The following is a 24,521-nucleotide window of genomic DNA, read 5'->3' as shown; positions in this document are numbered from 1 at the left end:
GTCTTGTGATTAATCCAACAGTGGCATAATTATTTATTTGTACAGGTAATATTTGATTTCTGATAGCCAAATATGTAAAAAGCTTAACTACACGTTACTGGAGTATTCAGCGTATGTGAAGTATTGAATTAATAAATATCTGAATAAATATAATTAAAAAAATAAAGGGAATGTTGCTGAGGTCGAGGCTACTGAAGGCTACTCATCACGCTTAGTTTAAGTGACTGCTCAGTCTGTAGTATCGTCGCTAATAAGTCTACTTTCATTTACCATTTGGCATATTATGTTTAGCTGTGTGGCTACGGCATTAAAGAATATATCCACCCCCTCTCTTCCGTGGGTGTCGTAAGAGGCGACTTAGGGATAACACATTTCCACTATCACCTTCGAACTTATAAAGCCGACTGATGACAAGATGGCGGGATAACCATCTAACTGCTGGCTTTGAAATACATAGGCAAAAGACGGGCAGCAGCGTCTTCGGTGCGACAAAAGCCAGCCCCGCGGTCACCGACCCGTCCGCTCAGCGTGACAACACACATGAGTTCACGCCATTTTTGGTGCGAACTTGTGGAGGTCTATGTCCAGCAGTGGACTGCGATAGGCTGAAGTGATGATAATGATATCCTTAGCAAGTTCTGGGTTTTTGCAAATAACGATGTTTAAAGTCTAAAAAATTTGTTAAAAATGTAATCATTTTTTTTTTTTCTTAAAATAAGGTATTTAAATAAATAAAAGAATAAGAAATAAATATCTTATAACATACACACACGGTCGTCTGTTCCTATGGTAAGCAACTAAATGCTCGTGTTACAGGTAACAGCCGACTGTTATAACTATATATATATATTTTTTAAGGAAAATATTTTGCTTAAAATCTGGTGCACACCGACTCGGGATGCGCTAGTAAGTTAGCAAGAGCTCCTGAGGGTGGTTTGCGTTGACAGCCGTGGTAGCGTCGATAAACCGTTTCTAATTTTTTTTATCAGGCGAATCAGGAAGTTGTATAAAAAATTACCTGCTTTTTTGATGGGTTAAGAACACAAAATTAGGAGATTTGGAGTTCTGTTTTGTAAAAAATAATATCGCTCATTTTATGTATATTACTTTTATACCATTAATTTACAAGGAAATAAATATTAGATACGTTATAAAAGTCAAACTAATAATTTTGTCATTTTACGGTAGAATGAATAAAATTAATGCTAATAAGTTTATATTTACAATATTCCAAACGTATCGTCACTACACAAGCTTAAAAATCGAACATGCGATTATATTCAGATAGTGTAGGACGTGTAAAGTACTAGCGAATCTAGCTAGCCACCAGTAGTGGAGCTGTGTAGCGAATTAAGATCCGATCCTTCTCCTAAGGGGAGAAAGAGGTATATGCCCAGCTAAGGGATTTTATAGGCTAAACCAATCAACCAATTAATTAAATTTTAAGAAAGAGTTTAAATGTTGTCATAGGAGCTATAATAACATATTTACTTTAAAGATAACAAGTATCCTCCTACTACGGTTATAAATAGAAGTGTGAATTAATGTAAGTTTTTGCTAGCGTCTTTTAGGTACAGACCTCAAAATTAAATTTTCTTTATTTGAAAAATAATAGATCGTTTTCGTAAGAGATAGCACACTAACTCTTTTATAATTTTTAAAAATTTTCTTTTAATAAGAATGTTAATGAAATTGTTTGTTAATTAAAATAAATAAGCAAAATTCTCTTTTGTATCTGACTAGGTAATCAAGTCGACTTACAAATCTTTATTTGCAAATATTAAAAACAAACGAGAACTGTAGTTTGTCACAGATAATAAAACTGTTATAAATACAAAGGTAACACCTAGTCGTGATTAGTGCGTCGCGTATGCGCTTGCGCCTCATTACAAATTATATTGGAAATCGTAACTTGTATTGAACAGGGTTTGTCGAAACGGACAAAATGGCTCCCGGTGTTATAACAAATTCTGAAACAGTTTTAAATGATACATTGGGAGTGATAACTAATGGTGTTAATCTTAATGCTGGTTTTACAAATGATGTTAAGACGTGTCCCATTGACCATTTTGCTTTAGCCGAAGTTGATAATGCAAATATAACGAAATCAAAAAAATCAGAAGATGTTGATGTCAAAATTCAAATACAGAAGCTTGATAAGAAGCAACCAAGAAGAGTTATAAGGCCCAAAGTCTTGAAGAATCTTGAGTCCAGGGTATACCTATATGATAGACTCTATGATACAACCTGTCCAAGAGTGGTGAGTCTTATTATTTGTCTTAAAAGTAAGAATTTCAAGATTTGAAGGAAATACTAAGCGAACAAGTAATTGATGAATATTTATTATTGTTAAAACGGATAACATAAGTTGTAATATCATTAAATTTCGAAGTTTAGTTTACTTAAGAACTGGTTTCCTTAAGAGTTTTTGCCCTTTTTCATATTATGTATTTTACTTTAGCGAATACATAATACTATGACACCAAAAATAAGTAACTGTTTAATATGGAGATTACTTGCTGTTGCCCGTGACTTCTGTCGCGTGAAATTGTATTTTACGCAGCTCCACATTTTTTGAGATATATATGTATTTTTGTACCAAATTTAATCAAAGTCTATTCACCCGATCTTGTGAGAGTAAGCAATTATTGCCTATTAAAACTTTTGTACTATAAAAAGGATGTACTATTCATTAATAATTGTGTTTGCTCGCAAACGAAAAAAAAAACTGACTTCAATTACATCGACAAGTAACGCAACGTAGGTAGACGAAAAAATAGTCAAGTAAATACGCGTTATCAAAGATTACCCTTAAAGTTGTAATCAGACCTCGATGAAATTTAAATATGACCACATGATAAACACCAACTTTCGATTAAATTACAAATCATCAAAATCGGTACACCCAGTAAAAAGTTATGCGGTGTAATACAACATAGGTCGACGAAAAACTAGTCAAGTAAAAACGCATTATTAGATATAATTCAAAAAGTAGTTGTTAGATCTCAAATAAATTTAAATAAGGCCACATGACACAAACCACCATTCGATTAAAAATATCATCGAATTTAGTGAACCCAATTAAAAGCTCCGAGGTAACATACATATAAAAAATACAATCAAATTGAGAAGAAGTCGGTTAAAAATAGCATCCTACACATGAATGCAATAATGCCATTACCTTTCTCATGTGCGTAATTACTTTATCATCACTCAAGACCATCACTTCAGCCTAGCACAGTTCACTGATGGACATAGACCTCCACAAGTTCGCACCAAAAATGGCGTGAACTCATGTGTGTTGCCCATAGTCTCGCTGAGCGGCGGGTTGATGACCAAAGGGCTGGCTTTGTCACACTGAAGATGCTGCTACCCATCTTTGGTCTATGTATTTCAAAGCCAGCAGTTGGATGGTTATCCCGCCATCTTTCATCATCCGGCTTTTTAAGTTCCAAGGTGGTAGTAGGTATGAGTTATCCTTAGTCGCCTCTTACGACACCCACGGGAAGAGAGGGGGTGGCTGTACTCATTACTGCCGTAACCACACAACAAATTACTTTATGTATAAACTTATTTATAAGACGCAGATTTTTGACTTTCATATCCTATTCGTTGAACATCCTACATGATATAATAAGTTCATAATTGAAGTTCAAAATAAATATTATTTAATGTCCCAGTTCATAGTACGGACGAGCCAAGTTTTATTCAAGAGCATTCGGTAGTTAAACGTGATGCTGAAGATAAAGATCATGCATCAAGATAAAGATTTAGATCATCAGTCAATATCATCATTAGTTCAGCCTATCGCAGTCCACTGCTGGACATAGGCCTCCACAAGTTTGCGCCAAAAATGGCGTGAACTCATGTATTTAAAAGAAATACAGTTTCAATTTCAGTATCGACGATAGAGAATCCTAGATTATTTTTCGATAGATACATATAATGGTCTACTGTGTGGCTACGGTAGTAAAGAATATAGCCACCCCCTCTCTTCCCGTGGGTGTCATAAGAGGCGACTAAGGTATAACAGTTCCACTACCACCTTGGTACTTACAACGCCGTCCGATGGCGGGATAACCATCCAACTGCTGGCTTTGAAATACACAGGCTGAAGACGGGCAGCAGCGTCTGCGGTGCTACAAAGCCAGCCCTGCGGTCACCAACCCGCCTGCCCAGCGTGGTGACTATGGGCAAAACACATGAGTTCACGCCATTTTTGGCGTGAACTTGTGGAGGGCTAAGTCCAGCTGTGGACTGTGATCGGCTGAAATGATATAATGGTCTAATTGGTCCTGTTACAGTTTTATTATAAGCGTATACAGATGCACAAGTTACATCGTGATCTTTTTATTTCTTGCCACTTTAGTTTTTTCTTACATAAAATTACTGATATAAATTTCGTTTATCTCTTTTTAATATAAGTAAAGACGATACCACCATTTTCACTACACGTATGTTCAAGAAACATGAACGTGCCGATAACATTTAACAGTTATTATAAATTTATTGTTTCGCTGTATTTAGGATGGAGACTACACTAAACTTGATAAACCTAAATATAGTATTAGCTCTGTCGTTTATATGGATTCTGCAAAACCAACTTTAAATGAAGTATTAGTTGAAATAGATTGGAAAAATCGAATTTATAGAAAGTTAGTCGCTTTAAAATATGGCAACTCTATTAATCTCGTTTGAGATAATCAACAAAATGTCATATTAATTTCAATAGCTCGAATTGTTTTATGGAACCTCCTATTACTACTTTTTTGTGAGACGCTGTCCGGTTCTCTTGACTGCTGGTCTCCGTAAATCGCCGGTGGAAGGTAAATGAGGATTGCGTACAAACAGGATGTTCGGCGCGAGCACTATAACCAGCAGTGGATTGTTATAGGTTGAATTTACTGCAAACTGTATTGTTATTACTCACCAACAGTGACTTTTATATGCGATGTTAGCCTATAAATGGGTTTCATTTATATGTGATATTATTTTCTCTAGGTTAAATGTTTATTATAATAAATAAATAAACAAATTAAAGATCAAAGCAATTTAATAGACACACCTACAAAAAACATGTGGCTGTATTTTGCAATAGCCGTCAAAACAAACCATTACCTATCTCTGTCACGTTCATAAGATTGGACACGTGTAATAAAGATAGATTGATTTTTCGCGATTCGTGTGTATTGCAATGTTACGCTGTGCGCGAGTAATCGCACGATTAAAAAAGTATAATATTTTTTTATTCAGCCTGGGCTATTCATCTGCTGGGCATATGCCTCTTTCTTAATGTAGGAGAAGGGTCAGAGCTAAATCCACTACGTGGCTCAGCTGGTGGCGTGGCTGACTTTTTTGTATATTTAAAAGTTAATCATTATTTAATTAAACTTACAGTGATGCAAAGATAATTATTTGAAATATTTTTGTTAATGACTACATTCGTGACTTCAGTAGGTTTTCTACCACATTGTTAACAGTTTTATATTTTTTATAGATTTAAAAGTTAATCATTATTCAATTAAACTTACAGTAATGCAAATATTTTTAATTCATTTACTGATTTAAAATACTTTTTATAGGTACTTAACCTAATTATCTAACTAAATTTGTAATGATTAAAAAATATATACATATATATTTTGTTGGCTGGCAATTTCAGGAAAAATGACAACAAACGATTAATTTTTATTACTTTTTCAGAACGATGTAGCTGTAGTACCAGCTATGCTACGAAAAAAAAAAAATATTAATGCCCCACATTTTATTTTGAATAGAGTGATATCTTTTTTCAAACAAAAAGTGAAATATAAGTTCTGACTTTACAAAATTGTAAATCAACTCTGGCGTGATCTATTGTGTCAGGAAATTTGCTCAAATTTTTATCATACGTGTTACATTTATTGCATTGTTTTTTTATGTACCTATTTTTTTAAACACCCAGGGTGGCAATCAAGTGTATGACCCACTTGATAGAAAGCACTTACCGTACCTTATAAACGTCGCGTTGGCGCAACGGTCACAGCACTGGTTTGTGGCTGTTGCGCTGGCGGATGCGGTTTCGATCCCCACACATGACAAACATGTGTATTGACCATAAAGATTTTTGCCGTAGTCTGGGTGTTTGTGCGGTTTTGGATACCTGTCCTTGTGGGTCTCACTATCATTCTTCGAAGACCGCGTTAAACCGTCTGTCTCGGATGTTATCGTGTACAACTGCTATTCATAGTAGGGAATATATCCGTCAACTTGCATTGGAGCAGCGTGGTGGATTAAGCTCTGATTCTTCTCTTACATGGGGTAAGAAGCCTATGTCCAGCAGTGGGATATTACGGGCTGAAGCGTTCGAAGACGCAAGCGTTTATTCACCACAATAACACATTACTTGAGCGCAATATTATTTAGCTGTGATCTTCTATAAGGTTGAGATACTTTTCCACACCGTACAGAGATAGTGCCGTACCTCAATGAGCTGAATCTCTTTCTTTACCGTAATTATAAACAACATAATCCTATCAGCGTGATCTTAAGCAACTTTGTGAAAAAAGATATATTAAAAATTTGATCGAACAACTGTTCTGCTGTTAAAATTTGCACTACAAATGTCCCCAAGAGAGGGAGAGTTACGAACTCACTATTTTCCGCGCTAACGAGATTCAAATCTATCTCGAGTCGGTTTTATTCAATCAATCGGAAGCTTCCTTTCGCGTTACTCTTTTTTTTTAACCGACTTTTATTATGAAAAGTAATTTTCAATTATAGCAAGCAATATTTTTGTTAATTGTTAATCTTTTTTTATGATTCCTATGATATCCTATCCTTATATATGATATGATTATTATTACTTGTAGGGTAGATCTAAATAAATCTAAATAGATCTAATAAATAATATTTGAGAATACTTGTGGATTAAAATAAACATATTTTGATTACTTTATTTTTATTATAATGTTATATGATCCTTTTATATGATATGAATTTATGATTTTATTTAATATACAAATATTTTATTTAATATATTGAATTTGCAGCATTTAATGCAGCATGCATAATGTACAAGTTGTAAAAAATCGTATTGATATCTTTTATTCTATTCTATCTTTTCTTATCAATCATACTGAACCTTATAGTAAAAACTTTTATTGTGATTTAATTACTATATAATTTAATTTAAAATTTTATCAAAGGTTTATATAACTGTAATATATAATATATATGATACAATGATAAAATACTATTTACATTGTAATGTATTGTAATTTATTACTAGCTGATCGAATACGGATTAAATATTATATAGGCAACATAAAATATCTTGTATTCTGAATATTCATTACATACGGGGACCTAAAGAATAATAGAAGTAATTTCATTCAGCATTTTACGCGTTACCAACGACTAAAATGTGTTCAAAACTTAGAGAATAGTTTCTAAAATTAGTTTCAGCAATTTTCGTAATAATCGTCATTACGTGTTTAAGGAATTCATTCCGGTTTTTTGTGAGTATTTACGTGCGCGGTTTTCCGAGGTTCTATTGTTTTGGAATACATTAGATAGCCAAGCAATAAAACTTTTATCAAAAAACTGACCCGACAGAATTCGTCGTCTTTTCGTTTTGATTAAGTTTGAAAGCTGTCAAAACCAATCATTTTTAAATTGATGGTCGATCACTGACCTACCATTTTGACACTACAATAATGGAACTCTACAACAACTCTACAATAGAACTCAGTCTTTAATTTCGTTTATTTAGATTTTTAATATAAAGTGAAGGAAATATTTTTTTTGTCTCCAGCCAACACTATGCAACGAGAGAGCATGTTTGGGCAGCTTGATGTCGATCCCTGGTCGTGGAGACGTGCCTAGAAGTCCGGAAGAGGTTCTCATCGACGCGAAAGATTTTCTTGGACAATACTTTGCTTCTATACGTAGGTGAGTTTGGAAATTTATGGATTGGATATTTAGAGTTGCCTTACTGCGGGTTTACAGAGGAGCAGAGAAAGCGTAAAACTTAACAAAAACACAATGGGGTAAATATGCACGGAATGGTCATTTTTGTACACGACTAGTTCGGCAAAGAAGCGTGTGGCTCACCTGATGGTAAACGGTTAGCATAACTTATAGACGCCTGTAATACCGGCAGCATCGCAAGTGCGTTGCCGACCCTATCTCCGACCAGGAGTACTGGCTACCTTACTCATCACAAGGACACAAACTACTTGAGGGCAGCATATTTAGTTTATTCATTAATAAAACTATAATAGACTACCTACTGACCTACTGGCCTTCTTTTTGTATTCGTGTGTCTTGATTACATTGACTTTATCTGTCTTAGACTTGATTTACTTGTGTGTGTATGTGTGTTTATTATTAATCTCGACAGTTAATAACGGCTTTAAATTGAACAATTCGTTTCGATTAAGTAAGCATTCATGCAAATATTCTGAAATTAAAATACGGCTTTTACGCCCATAAGTTATGTGTAACAGATGTTGGAAAAAATGATTATAAAAATATTTTTGTATGTTTTAAAATTTTATTTGATTTATTGTATTTCAGTATACCATAACGTTGCTAATGGGCGAAGAATATAATATCATATCATAAAAAAGAATTATGCTACAAACATAAAATGAAATGATCAAACTTATTTACTGATTGTTTGACTTCATCATAAGAAAATACGAAATGTTTCTCATTTCTAATAGTATTAAACGAGCAATTCTTGTATGTATATATATTCCGAAGCTCGGAAACGGCTCCAATGATTTTCATGAAATTTAGTATGCAGGGGATTTCGTGGGCGATAAATCGATATAGCTTGGATTCATTTTTAGAAAATGTCGTTTTATCCCTTTTTTTAGGGCAATGAAAAAATAGCTACAAAATCATTAGAATACGAAGGTAAATTTCGCAACGACAATAAAGTTGTAATAGCTCAGGGAAAATCGGCAGGTCGAAATCGACCGAGAAGACCATGGTTCAAATCCTCATGTTGATCGATTATTTTTTCCTTGTTTTTTTCTAATCGCACTCATGATTTTTAGTTTAAATAACCAGTTCATATTTTTTATTATTATGTCAGTAAAATCGGAAAATATTATTTATATTTTATTAATATGTAATTCGTATTTACATAATATGATTTTCAAAAAACATGATTTACTAAAATTACATTAGTTCTTTCTTTTCTGGAATTGTTAATATTTTCTTACTATGACGGACGATGGTAAAATTTGTTATCACAATTATTAACAACATGCCGTCTCTCGAAAACGCGTAAAGACTTTTTTATTGCTGTTTTCCATACAAATCTGATAGCGTTGAACCGGCTTTGGTTAAGAACGATTTTATCTTCCTTTGCGAGTTTCGGTTTGGTAACATATCTTTTGAAAACGCAGAAGTATGAATCATGGATGAAGAGTTTTATTTTACGGTTAAATACATAATGTCGTTAAAAGCATGTTTCTTGTATGTACGGGACATCCTTTTGTTTTTCACAAACCCTAAAAATTCGATGAAAATTTCCAAGTGTCTGTAACTGTTCTAATTCTGTGAGAAGTGGATAGAAATTGTAGTTATAGGAATAAATCTGTAGGCAGACTTTGTGTATGTACACAAAGTCTATCACATAAATTACTAGTCGTAATTAGCAATAGTAGCATCAGACTAAATTACAATTTTATTAGTCGAATGTAGGAATAATCCAATCCAATGTTAATATGTTAATTGAGAAGGTTTTTTTGTATTTGCGCTGTAACGAGTGAACGGATTCGAACAAAATTTACATCTCATTAATGTACAAACGGACAATTTTGTTCTCGATCAGAAAATCCACTTTTATTCTGTTAAAAAAAACGACAATAAATAATAGGTTAGCAATTGTAATTTTTTAATTAATTATGAAAGTGAAAAAAAATAAAAGAATAATCTAGCAATAGTACGTAGGTACTATAAATAATAATTACATCATTTACTCTCTCTACCAACTAAGAAGTATCGATCGGCCGATAGTCTTTACAATTGTTGAAAATAGGTCGCAGGTACTTGAAAGTAAAACTAAAAGAAGTAAAGCGTGTATTAATATAATAATTAATATTTTTAACGATAATCATTCTAAAAAATAATAATAATAAATTACACATCCACACATTATTGACCATGGATATTTTACATTTTATAATATAATTCTCATTTTATTGTAACTGTATTTTACTACCTCAACTCAACTTTGTCTACCTTAACAGTGTAATTTAAATAATGTAAAATCCGAAATTGGCTTTTGTTTGGATGTTCTGTATTGGTTTAAGAAACATAAAATGTAGCTGTGGATTTTTGTACAAATAAATAAATAAATAAATAAATTTTCAATATTTAATTACTAAGGGCAAACACAGTAGCCCATGAGGCTCGCTGGAAGACGGTTCAAGAAGAGGTAGCGAAGACTGGCACCTACCAGCTGACTACAACGGAGTTGGTATTCGGGGCTAAATTGGCCTGGAGAAACGCTAGCCGATGCATCGGCAGGATACAGTGGTCTAAACTACAAGTAAGTATAAATCGTGTATAATGATTCATATTTTTTTAATATGTTTTGTGTTAATTTATTTACTTTTTTATATTCGCTAATCTTATTTGATTTTTTGGAATTTGTAGATATAATATTTTTAATAATAATAGTGTTACATCTCTTTTTTGTGCATGTTGTGACAACTTAAAATGTTGCGCATTTAAGCTCAATTGTAGTACCTATAGTTTTTATGTGAAAATTGTAATGTAGCAACTACCGTTTGTTTAAATGAAAAAAAAAATGTTATATTTATTGAAGTGATCTTATATTGATGTAAAAACTATTTTCATTCTTTCTAAAATTCGTTGGTTGTTGGCCTATTCATCATCTCTATGTGTACTTTTTTTGTAATTAATATTTTTTCTCGATCTTAGAAGATAATTTTTAATTTTATATTGATTTAGATAAATCACGTATTAGGACAATATCACTTATGTTCAGATTTATTCAGATAAATACAATTATTTAGATTATGGTTCAACGTTATAAATTTTTTATTTTATTTTGTAAAAGTTTCATTTATTACACACATATGTATTTTAGAACAATCAGCAACCTTAATTTCTATATGAAACTTTTCTTATAACACAACGTTAAGACCTGAAAACCTGTCAAAATTTCTGAGTCTAACGAAATAAATAGACTTAGTTCACTAACACTAAGCAAATGGTAATTGACAAGGCAAATAATTTATGTCGATTCTTGTTACGTGGCGTACTCGTATAATTGCGAACAAGGAGGAACTAAGTGAATTTACCGAGTGTAATGAGAAAACTCTCATTTTCAGCGCCGAAACAAAAACACGAGTAATTTGTTTTGAGTTCAACTATCTTGGTGTCTAAAAAAAGTTTTGTAACGCTTACACGCTATTTTGTCAATGTTCGCGAACTTTTGTTATTCGGAACTCAATTTGGCGGTTTCTATTAACATACTTCGTGTGTAGTTAAGAAATGTGCAAGTCCCTATTTTAGGCAAAACGTTTCCTATTAAAAGCGGGAATTATTTATAGGAAAGTGGTAAAAGATATAAAATCATACTCTACTGTGTGTACAATACTATTATAATAATAAATTGGAATACGTAATTATGTAGAAACTATGTATGACGCCTTATACAAGTATGCTATGTAGGTGTCTGTATGCCATATATCTACGTCTAATAAATTACAGAACTCTACGTAACTCTACTCAACAATGGCGCACCGGGATACATAAAACTCGAGAAATAATACTCTTATTAAAGTATCTATGGATCAATAAAAAAAATGTGTTCTTCTAGAAATGTAACGATACACGTTAAACTTCATTACAACACCATGGTTCAAATTCGAATTCTTATAGTAATACAGTGACAAAGTAAATATTTTGAAGAATGTCAAACAATTACAGACTGATTGAAATAACGTAGATAATAAATTACTAGGCGAAACACAAAATGCGAGTAATTAGTCATGGCACGACGTTTATTTATTCTAAGGTGTTACAATATGTCGCTACATAGTAAACGATGGTAGATGGCCATTATTGTAAATACAACTTTCAAGATTATCGCTTCTATTTTCGAGAGCATAAGGCCTAAATCATTTGTAAATATTAAAACGAATTAGTTACACTAAAACACGACAACTACATATTACTTAAATCCTACGCTCATTCCATGATCTCATATGGTATTTTATTTACTTTTATTATTTTATGTGTTTTGAATATTATTTCTTGTTTAAAATGTTAAAATCTTGATATAATTTTTAATTACTTATATTTTGTACGTGGAAACATGATAATTTTACCGTTAGCAATTTAATTTTGAACTAAAAGTAAGTAGACCGTAAAACACAATGAGTTTTTTTTTTTTTTTTATTTAAACAGAAAAGGAATCAAACTTGACTTAAAGGTCGTTGAAAAATAACTTTTCAAATCGCTTTTCTTTGAGTTAAATTGCGCACAATAGAGTCACTGGTTCTTATTACAGTGATCATACTCTGTGTGGTCACAGTTCATTCAATGACATCAGAAGAAAATTAATCTTTACGAAATACGCCTTCCTCCTGGGGCACGTCATTTTTAACATTTACAGCGGAAGTTTGAACGCTTTGTGTTTCACCATCTCATAATAGACGCCATGAATTTTATTCTGTATGTCGTAATATTTATTTTTACTTTTTTAAATTTTATAAATATTTTAATAACAAGAATTTCAGACGTATCTTGATATGGACTTGTAATATGTTTGAAATTCTTTCTAAGGCAGGGTTGTTATAACTCATCGTGAATTAATACAGAATTAAAAATCAACAAATTGTTTTTAAAACACGAGACGTCTTGTGAAACGTTAAATTCCTAGAATGATCTAGATTGCTCGGCTGTGAGGTAAAAAGGTAGGTAAATCTCAATATTTTTCTAATTAGTCCGTCTGATTGAGTCGCAGCCGACGTAACGACATTACGAATAATTTATTCGCTTGCTTTCATTCGGCTCCCATCGGCTAGAGTGGGAATTATATCGGTATTAGCGAGACCACTTTTAAGTCTCTCTGATGTTCGCGAGTACATTTCGTAATTACATTGCTTAAATAGATTGCTTGGGTTAATCTGTACAGAGGCTTAGTTCGTTACAGAATTTTCTAAAGTGAATAAGGGCGTTATTTATTCTTTCCAACAGGATTCAATTTAAATCCTGAATTTTGGTTTCATACTGTGCGTATGTTAAGCTCATTAAGTAGATTGATTTTACGGTTTCATGTCGAATTTATAAGTGTATTTAGGTAGTTTTCTCATTATGATTTTAATTTATTTACGACATTTTTTGTTTGAGAGCTGTTTGTGTAATTTTTTTACATTAAAGTTAATCACGCGCTAACAATTTAAAATTTTCTAATGGGTTTTTTACTATTTTATGTCCAAAATTAGAATGCTTAAAACCTATTCGATGCAAGAATTAGACATGACAAATTTTAGAAAAAAAATGAGTGTTCTTTAGACCACACGATTGAAATAAAAGTTCTTTAGCAATAAGCCTGCACAATAGGCCTGCACTGTTTCTGAGATATACGAAACGTAACTGGCTAAGAGAGAAAAAGAGAAAGAAAATGTGTTCTCACACCTCTCTACCTTACTCCACTCACCTCGCCCAATCATACTTTTTGTAACGCTCTCGTTCTCGCATTCACCAGCTTGCTCCCAAAGTCAAGGGTGCGTAAAGGAGTATTACTTCAAGAATTCAGAGAATAGACATTGTGTTTTGTGCAATTTTTCTTTGAAATCTTCAAGTATTTTCTCGGTAATGTTCACACGGGGTTCGCTTTGTAAGAATGAAATTGATTAGTCTCTAGTGTAAGATTAACTTGTATCTCACACTGCTCACGAACTGAATCTTGCAATGATTTTTATTAATAAACTAGCCGCGCACGCGACTTTGTCCGCGTGGAATTTAACAAAAAAGTTATTGTTCAGTTCACAGAGCTATAAAATAAATAAATTTCTAAAATGAAAATAGCCTAGGTTACCCCTTTCTACATCACCTATCTGCCGTATCTGCTGCAGTAAAAGTGCTGTCAGAATCGGTCCAGCCGTTTCAGAGATTAGCCGAAACAAACAGACAGACAGACAGACAAAAAATGTAAAAAACGTTATTTTGGTATATGTACCGTGTACATACATATGCATTTTGTTAAAAGCGGTAAGTTTAATATTACAAACAGACACTTCAATTTTATTCATTTGTATAGATATATCTAACTCTAGTTTTTCATTCGTAGCTGCGCCCTCCAATCTGCGATCTCCGATTTCAGCTTTTTTGTTTTATTCCTTTAAAATATAGCCTATACAGCTCTATGATAACGTTGCATACCCTGGTCAAAGAATTTTATATTTTTGTGTTTTATTTACGAACAAAGAAAGCCCTTAAAGTATGATATATATTTCGTGAAAAATATAAGAATTAAAAAGTACTAAGTATTCAATAATTATAACTGTTTCTTTTTAGTTTCGTTTGGTAATGCTATGAACTAATTGTACTTTGTTTTTTTTTCAATTTGTATTTTTGTTTTAATTTGTATGACAATTGTATTTTATTCACACAATTTGCTCAGGTGTTCGATTGTCGACAAGTGACAACCACGAGTGGCATGTTTGAAGCCCTCTGCAATCACATTAAGTATAGCACTAACAAAGGAAACATCAGGTAAATGTGAAAACACATTCTTCATTCATCCATTACAAATTATAATATTAGTGAAAAAAGTTAATAAATAATTAATCTTAACCTTTCTACTATAAAGTATTTATTATTAATTATTATTTATTTATATTATAACTATATAAAATATTGATTATTAATCGTTTAATTTTCAATTGATAAAGTACTGGAAATTATTTAGCATTTAGGCCTTGTAAGAGGTGAGCAATAATGTGATTTTCATCTGATGTAGGTCGGCAATTACCGTCTTTCCTCAACGTACTGACGGCAAGCATGACTATAGAATATGGAACAGCCAACTGATTAGCTACGCTGGATACAAACAGCCAGACGGAACCGTTTTGGGAGATCCGATGCATTGTGAGTTTACCGAGGTAAGATTACATAAATTAAGAATAAATCTTCTAAAATTTATTCTGAGATTAGATGTTGAATACAAAGTCATATCACCTGAAAAAGAAATTTTATTTTATAGCTTTGCCTCAAGCTAGGCTGGAAACCTCCACGAACTGCTTGGGATATTCTCCCTCTTGTCCTTTCTGCTAATGGAAAAGATCCGGACTATTTTGAAATACCGAGAGAACTTGTCATGGAAATTCATATGACTCACCCAACGTAAGTAGTTTAGTTATTTGGTTACTATATTAACAAAATATCTTGTGCTAACTGGTTTATTGAATACTTTATTATTGCCTAGTTTTTTTTTTATATATAATACATTTAATTTGGTAAAAAAAGGGTGTTTTAAAGAACCTGATCATAGTTGATGAAAATTTAATACACAAATTAGAAATAGAAATCTTTGTTTTTAAGCTTTTTTGTTTTCGAGAAAAATAACGTGGGAGATTTGAGACACAGAAATTTAGTACAAAAGTTTTGTCTTTTTGTAGTTTGAAATATAAGTACTGTTTTCGTTACAGAAAATTAGTATCTTAGGTGCTATTTGTTATTTTTTTTTTCTTAAATTTCTGATGATCTGAATCAATCAATGAAACGATGTTAATTGTCAAAGAGGTGAAAATGAAAAATAGCCTTTGTTGATAAAAAGCTACTTAGACGATAGACGTCGTAGTTATCGTTTTTCATCTCAGATTTATGCCAACATAAAAAACTGGGAGAATGCATATTGTGCTTTGTAAAGGCCCGCAAATAGGCGGACAATGTCCATACAGAACAGATTGCTTATCGTAAAAGTGTGGTCCAGTGATCTCCAATCTGCGTTTATGGCCAATAAATCCGAGCTCATTCAATAATGTTTTGGTATTGATAATGTTAACACGCTGTAATGTATTGCAAAGAGGGCGATAGAGTTGTGATTGAGTGTTTGTTAGTCGTTAAAATAAATGTGTTTCCTTGATAGTGCCAAATTTATTCAACAAAAAAGTAAAGAGTTTATACGAGCGTATTAAAGCGTGTGCAACATCGGTTCTCGAAAATGCCACAAAGAGCACCTGGATTCCGGATTATTCTGAGTATTATTTTAAAGAGCCCTCAGTTTAACCGTTTACTATTGCTGTTGTGGAGTGAAATTATTTTAATAAAAGTTTGAATCTTAACTTTACTGTATAGTATAAAAGGAATTTAGTTGGTTAAAGTTTTTGCATATTACATTCATATTATTTCTTTTCATATTCATATTAGAATATAAAAATAAATCATATACCAGACATTATAATTATATACATATCACTACATAAGTAGTTACATAGTTTTAGGTTGCATGACAACTTGATTCTAGCACTTTTAAGCAAAATATAAGGGTAGAGACCCTAATAGAAGATATAACAGAATTTCTCTAACAACTAATTATATTACAATATTAGACATGAATGGTTCGAGGAGCTTCAACTCCGCTGGTACGCTCTACCAGCTGTGTCCAGTATGCGCTTCGACTGCGGCGGCATTGAGTTTACAGCTAATGCCTTCAATGGCTGGTATATGAGCACCGAGATCGGTTGTCGGAACTTCTGCGATACTAATCGATTGAATATGTTGGAGGTAAATTTTGAACACGCATTTTTATTTTAAAGAATAAGAATAAAAAGTCATTACCCGCGATGTTCTACCTTAGGTTAGAAAATTGTTTGCCTACCAAGAGTAAGGAGTCTTAGTCTTATAATGATCAGATAGACGGATCAACTTAAAATCCGTCACTCATCATCATCACTACAGCCTATTGCAGTCCACTGCTGAACATAGGCCTCCACAAGTTCGCGCCAAAAATAGCGTGAACCCATGTGTGTTGCCCATAGTCACTACGCTAGACAGGCGGGTTGGTGACCGCAGGGCTGGTTTTGTCGCACCGAAGACGCTGCTGTCCGACTTCGGCCTGTGTATTTCAAAGCCAGCAGTTGTAGGTAGTAGTGAAACTGTGTTATCCCTTAGTCGCCGCTTACGACACTCACGGGAAGAGAGGGGATGACTATACTCTTTAATGCCGTAGCCACACAGCATATATATATATGCTACATATATAAATTCTGAGGGACAGGAAATATAGGAACTCGTGAACTTATATGTTAAACGTTGTGAAACTCTCGTTTTTACCTATAGAGCGGTACAGAGGTCGTATTTACGAGTACTTAAATACTTGAATTTGACCATTAATCTTCACATTTAAGTCAATTTTTTACAACTTGAAAAATTTTGGGACAGCTGAAGTTATTAATAATGAATTTTCGTAGAAATAAGTATAAAAATATTTACTTGATGCTTTTATTTTAAATAGAAAGTAGCTCAGAAGATGGGCTTAGACACCAGAACTCCAGTAAATTTATGGAAGGACAAGGCCCTAGTGGAGGTAAACGTGGCTGTTCTCCATAGCTTCCAGCAGCACAACGCGACTATTGTAGACCATCACACAGCCTCTGAGAGCTTTATCAAGCACTTAGACAACGAAAACAGACTGCGGTAAGTAGCCTATATTGGATTTACATAGTCATCATCATCATCATCATTACAGCCTATCACAGTCCACCGCTGGACATAGGCCTCCATAAGTTTACGCCAAAAATAGCGTGAACTCATGTGTTTTGCCCATAGTCACCACGCTGGGCAGGCGGGTTGGTGACCGCAGTACTGGCTTTGTCGCACCGAAGACGCTGCTGCCCGTTTTCGGCCTGTGTATTTCAAAGCCAGCAGTTGGATGGTTATCCCGCCATCGGTCGGCTTCTTAAGTTCCAAGGTGGTTGTGGAACCTTGTTATCCCTTAGTCGCCTCCTACGACACCCACGGGAAGAGAGGGGGTGGCTAAATTCTTTAGTGCCGTAGCCACACAGCGAACATAGTTTACATAGTAACTAATGATAAGTATGTTATATTTACTAGATTGAATCAATGTCAGTATATATCGATTTTCAAAATAATCAATGGTTTATGTGGATATAGCTATTCGGTGTCCTACATTGACAATTCTTTTACCACTGCAAAGTTCAGAAAATGCATGAATAAGTATGATATTAGATATTACATGTCCGTTTCAATAGAAAAAGGATAAAAAGGAAATCAACTATTTGTTATATTCTAGCGTATCACTTTTAAGAAACTACTCACCGGCCCTTAAAAATTGTATAATAATTTTAAATGCAGGTATAATCGCATAAAAAAGCAAGTTTATGTTAAGTTTTTACGTCATCATTAAATATGGCGTTATCCAAACAGCAGGGTAACTAAAACACGACTGAAACAGATACAAATCATAATATTTACTTGCAAACCGGTGTAATCTTGTGTTGTTATTACAAGCAGATACGCAGACTTGCAACCATTAAGCTATCATCGCGATCGCCTTGCGATTGTTTACCCACATATGCAATAACAAAACGTGTGACTGTTGTGTCTGGGTTGTACGTATTATCTAGGCCAGTGTTTCTCAACCTTTTGATAATCTTTATTTTTCACGTATCACTGTTTAATTATAAAGAATTTCGTAGATATTGGTAGGAAACCGAAAATATTTGGTCTATGCTATCGAACTTTACAATTGAAAATAAGCAAATATATACAATGAACGAAACCGATGCAAGCAAATTAGCCTAGTAAGACTTACTTACTCCACACCCCGCTTTCACGGGCCACTTCGTGTGCTTCCTGGGACCATCAATGGTTCGCAGATCATCGGTTGAGAATCATTGATATAATATGCTGATGAATTAGGGTAATTGATGTTTATTATTACTATGTATTTACTGAACTGCGTATATGATTAATCGTTTTGAATCAAATAAGATTATTTCTGGAAGCTATTATTGTTTTCCTTGTATGTAATGTTGAATCAGGAGAAATTGCTTAATAGATTTGACTTGCTCAAGTCAATAACTTTGTGGATTTTTTAAAGTTATCCTTCGATGCTTTGGTTTAAATAAATTTACAGTCGGGCTTAAAATATATCGATCTGTTCGGAAAGCCTTTTTATTAAAAATTGTTGGTCAAAATTTTGAGCAAATGCTATAGAAATAACAAATGAATATAGGTAATTAACTGGGTGTGTTTACAAGCAATTCAACAAGGTAGGTCCAGTTTATATAAAAGTAAAGAAAAAAAATGCTCGATGAATAATGCTTTGATTAAACTCAGAATAAATAGAAATGCAGAAAAAGTAAAAAATCGACAGAAAAACTCAGAATGTAAATCAGTATGTAAATCTAACCAAATTTTATGTATGGTCGTACTGAATTAATTAAAAATGTGCTCAAAAATATTCGGAGTGATAAAGTATTGTTGGCGTATTATCGGCTTACAGAATGTATTGTATGTTGGTGCACTAATATGTTAGGCTAAATGTATGATGAGATGTAGGTAATGTATATATGAAAAACCGCGTTTATTTGTTGATATGAGGCCGACAGTTCGAATATGATCTATGCCTAATAACTGGAAAAAAGTTGAATTTTGGCGTGTTTGTAATGGATAAAGTCAAAAAGTACACATGTGATTCTAACAATTCTCATACTAGGAGTATATGATTAGTGACATGGGCTATATTTAACGGAAGGAAACGGTAGGTACAGCCAAAATCGTGTACCCAATTCACGCGGGCGCACCTGCCAGCGAAAAGATAGTCTGTAACAAATTTTCTCAGCATACTTTTACGCATAATATTTGTAACGCACATACGGTACTTTATGCAAAAAAAGTCTGTAGTAATTAATATGTACCATAAACGATGAGATTAACTGTAATATTTTAAACTAATTTATATTTATATTATTCCAAAAAGTGGAATAAGATTATTCAATTTCAATAAACAGGTTTTTTTTGTATACGTATTACCATTTACCACAGATTAAGTATATATAAGGTCTATAATATTTTGTTCCGGTGTTACAAAAACAAAACGGCTGCAAGATATAAAAACATTGATAAGTTCTCACGGTTTCAAGGTTCTCCAAGCTCAATATCTCAAAGAGTATTAGAATAGAGATACCTCATTGTTAACATATTTCAAACAATACAGCTAATTGTTTTCGTGTAAATATGTTATTATGGGATGACTTTTCCGCGATTATTTTTTATTGAATACCTACTACGGCAATAATATTTCAAGGATAATTCAATATTATCATATAGAGTAAATAAAAATAACTTGTGATGAAAATAGTCTTGGTAAATTTAATGCAATTAGTATATTGATTAGTGCATATAAAATACTTTTTGCTATTATCGTGATTATATTAAAGAAAAAAACCAACTAAATAATGTTGTCTCATGGCGTTACATATAAGGTGAAAATTATATTAACACAGTAAGTGCGTGTCTGTGATGACTACGCTTATTAACTTATAGTCAAACCTCGAATACATCAAGTTCTTAATTTTATACGTAAACATCGATTGTCTGAAGTACATATGCTGCCTCGTTATAATATTAATTGTATGTAAAGTGTGCGTGTACGTAAAAAATGCAACGTTGATTTAGAGATATCAATGACGCAGTATACCAAGATGATTTAAAGTTCATGCGCAATTGTTTTTGCAAAAATTCTAACAGTATCGCAAATTGTTTAACTATGTTATTTGTACACTGTTTCAAATTAAAAATAAAGATTTTTATTCATTGCACTCAGATGGTTTTTTTGAATTAAAAACGTAAACATTGTAAGCGATGCCTTTTAAAAAGTATGTAAGTTTCAGAGTGTAATAATTAGGATGATAAAATAATTAATAATTAAATTAATAAAAATGAGAAACAACATAAAACACAACCTTTAAAGAGTTGAACATAGTAATTAATATTATTTCTTAGTTTATAATACCGATTTGAACAATCAAGAAATAATGAATGTAACAGTAAAAAAATCTTGGAGAATATTTTCCGCCGAAAAATATTTTCGCCAACGCTACAAAAGCTAAATAGCAGTTATTTTTTGTAATTCACAATACATTCAAAAGATTAATAAAATAATTAAAAGAAGAAGACCAGTAAAGTACAAGTTGCATGGACAACGGCTTCCGAGCTCAAAAACTCCCGTGGCTTAAATTGTAGCTAGGAGTTGTTGTGGATGACACGAAAAACCGCATACCTACGCACCGAATAACCGCACCCACCGCAAATGTAAACACGTATCGAAATTTGATACTTATTCCATTTAGCACATATGTACCTAATCTAGTCAAAAAGAATAATTACAATTATATAGAGTATTTCACTTTGAATAAACTTCGTAGTTCCGGCTGTCCGGCGGACTGGATATGGATCGTCCCGCCGATGTCATCATCCATCACTCCGGTATTTCATCAAGAGATGGCGCTCTATTACTTACGACCAGCTTATGAATACCAGGTTATTTTTTTATATAAACAATCTGTAATGATTTGACATATATTCGTTGCAATTTCAGATTAAATTTAACATAATTGTAATAATTAAATTGTCACTTAATACCTACTCGTACTTCTGAAATAAGGAGAAAATGTGTTTTAACACGTTCAGTGCCACTGACTCGCCCTGCGTGTTTACGTTAATTTTAATCCAGTGCCGGTGACTCGCGTGGCGAGTTCAGTGTTTTTCGGTAATATTTTCAAAACACTTCTGTATATTCTGTTCAAAATTACATTGTAGACTTAATATGATATTATTTAAACATTTACATGGTGGCCTGGATGTAACAAACATTTTTACATTTGAAAGAAAAAAAATATTCTGCAATGCCATGAACTCGCTAGGCGAGTTCAATGCCGCAGATTCTCAAACTTTAACGTCATCAAATTAATAGCTTGGATACTACTTATAATATGAACCTAAAACAGAATGAAAGCATCACAAACATCTAAATAACAGATAAGTTACGGTTTTATTAACAGATATGGTTTTATGTTTGATTTTTAGTGGGTTGATGTGGCGTTCACTGTAAATCTAATATCAAATTGGATAATTCTTTTTTTTGTGTTTGTTATTGTTAGGACAAGTTTCGTTTAGAAGAAAATTAAAAGATTTTTTTTTTACTACCATAAGTTTTTTTTTAATTTCATGATATGAAATGTGAGTGAGTGAAATACACTCAAGAGCAAAGAAATCGCACACCCCCTACATTTTAATTTTGACCGCAAGTATTTTTTTAATTTAATGTTGTTTGCAAATACAACTTGAATTAAATTGAAGTACACATTGTTAGCTTTCTAAAAACCCATTATGTGCAGCTTTGACCTTCGAAATCATTACAATAGCAACAAAACAATAGAATTACCCAAATTCACTCGTTCGGGTAGTTCGGTTTGTAAGACTTTGAGCAGGTATAAAAGGTTAAAAAAAAAATATTTTTTCGAAGACAATGATTTGTTAATACGAGGTATTGCCCCCCCCCTCCCCCCAGCCTGAACCGCTTCCATTCGATTTTTCATTGTAGAAATATATTTTTTTACAAACACTTGCGGTATGCTGTCCCATTCTTCCTTGATTGCGGTTTGGAGCTCTCTTAGACCTGTCGGCGGTGCGTTTCTTGCCCTTACTCTTTTTTTAGTTAATCCCATAAGTGCTCAATAGGATAGGAAATTGCTGTTCAGAAATATTATTAGTATAAAATATAACCTTAAAATTAACCACTGTATAAAAAGTTGAGAACCACTGCCTAAATTACGAAACAAATTTACCTTTTATTTTATCCTTTGAGTTTTTTGCCATGTTTTTAAGTTAGAACACACTGAATAGTCCTCAAATACTTTATACTTCCCATACAAACGTTACGGAAACTAAGCCGGCCACAATAATAACAAAAGATAAATTTTACCCCTACATAATGCCAGTGAACTCGCGTGGCGAGTCCATTCAAATTATATTGCAGTGCCGGCGACTCGCTTAGCGAGTCCAACGTGAAATGTATGCGGCATCCGCGAAGACATCATGAAAATCGTAGTGGCATTGAACGTGTTAAGTAATAAGAACTTTATGTAATTAAAATAATTCGTAATTGTATTTATCACATCACTTTTAAAGTCGTACAATTTCGTTTTAAGTTCATATTGATTAATGAAATAACTTCTATTTTTAATATCAATGACTTATAATGTAAGTAAATACTAATACTGGTAAGTAATCACTACCATCGTCTTGACTCTTGACTTCAATGAAATCTTACTCCTAGATCTTATACGTTCATAATTCTAGGAGCCAGCATGGAAAACTCATCAATGGCAGAAGTCAAAGCCGATCACAGGCAAGAGGCCCATAAATAGAAAGTTCCACTTCAAACAGATTGCGCGCGCAGTGAAATTCACATCCAAACTCTTTGGTCGAGCGCTCTCTAAGAGGATTAAGGCAACCGTTCTATACGCCACCGAGACTGGCAAGTCTGAGCAGTATGCGAAGGAATTAGGAGTCATATTTGGGCATGCGTTTAACGCCCAGGTATTTACGAATGCTTAATATATATTTTTTCCTGTTGGGTCGTAAGTAGTACAACCTATTTTGCTTAGTAAAAATTATATGATTATCGCGATGTTTAATTTTATTTTGGACATTATAACGCATACGTGTTTTTTTGATGCTGTGCTAATGTTACTAATCTTAAAATTATCCGGTCCCATTTATATCCTATTTTTAGCATAATTTCATACTTTTATTGAAAATGGTTTAAGGCTGTTATCTTGGTTTCATATGAAACGTACAAAATTAACGTTCTTAAACTTAAACATAGATAAATATAAAAAAAGATTATATCCTCAAAAAAAGTAACTATTTTGCAATTTTTATGTGATGAAAGACTTTGTTGTGACTTTATGTAGTATATACATACTACATCTAAGAAATGTAATATTGAGAACGTGTAGTATTTTACTTCTTTTAATTTATAAATAAGACGTACTTTCTAAAATTTAATAATATATAATTTTGGATTTAACTAAAATTTACTTTCTAGGTTCATTGCATGATTGATTATGATATCACGTCTATTGAACACGAAGCGCTTTTACTGGTTGTGACATCGACTTTCGGAAACGGAGATCCACCAGAAAATGGTGTGGTAAGTCAGTTTCGAAGTTGTTATTAAATAAAAAAATTTAACCATTATATTTTTACGTCCAGGAATAAAATAAGCTATATAACCTCGTATTATCACCCCATATTGTCACTATTATTGCTTAAAACACAATCATTTATTCTGACAATTTATTGTAAGCTAATTAATCTTTCAAAATAATATAAACAAAATCCACAATCTTATTTTGTTTAATTTTAAATAATTATTAATTATCTTTTATTGTATAAATTATGCGACAAACACAGCATTTATGATTTGCATTTTTATCTTTAAAAGCAAT

The 24,521-nt window shown here is 32.8% G+C and overlaps 1 protein-coding gene across 1 annotated transcript in view; it reads left to right on the top strand.

Moving 5' to 3' along the window:
* The first annotated feature begins 1,861 nt into the window (after positions 1 to 1,861).
* LOC123653672 (nitric oxide synthase-like protein) overlaps positions 1,862 to 24,521 on the top strand; it is a 26,716-nt gene continuing 4,056 nt past the window's right edge. Inside the window, exons 1-11 of the mRNA XM_045589667.1 lie at positions 1,862 to 2,260; positions 7,796 to 7,932; positions 10,387 to 10,549; positions 14,660 to 14,751; positions 14,999 to 15,140; positions 15,242 to 15,381; positions 16,590 to 16,764; positions 17,495 to 17,676; positions 21,432 to 21,546; positions 23,368 to 23,607; positions 24,119 to 24,223. Coding sequence (XP_045445623.1) covers positions 1,946 to 2,260; positions 7,796 to 7,932; positions 10,387 to 10,549; positions 14,660 to 14,751; positions 14,999 to 15,140; positions 15,242 to 15,381; positions 16,590 to 16,764; positions 17,495 to 17,676; positions 21,432 to 21,546; positions 23,368 to 23,607; positions 24,119 to 24,223 — 1,806 coding nt within the window. The 5' untranslated portion in view covers positions 1,862 to 1,945. The remainder of the gene's footprint in view (positions 2,261 to 7,795; positions 7,933 to 10,386; positions 10,550 to 14,659; positions 14,752 to 14,998; positions 15,141 to 15,241; positions 15,382 to 16,589; positions 16,765 to 17,494; positions 17,677 to 21,431; positions 21,547 to 23,367; positions 23,608 to 24,118; positions 24,224 to 24,521) is intronic.

The sequence above is a fragment of the Melitaea cinxia genome, chromosome 5 (assembly GCF_905220565.1).
Source record: "Melitaea cinxia chromosome 5, ilMelCinx1.1, whole genome shotgun sequence".
In the NCBI taxonomy this organism is placed as follows: Eukaryota; Metazoa; Arthropoda; class Insecta; order Lepidoptera; family Nymphalidae; genus Melitaea; species Melitaea cinxia.
This window is presented reverse-complemented; position numbering and strand designations above follow the sequence as displayed.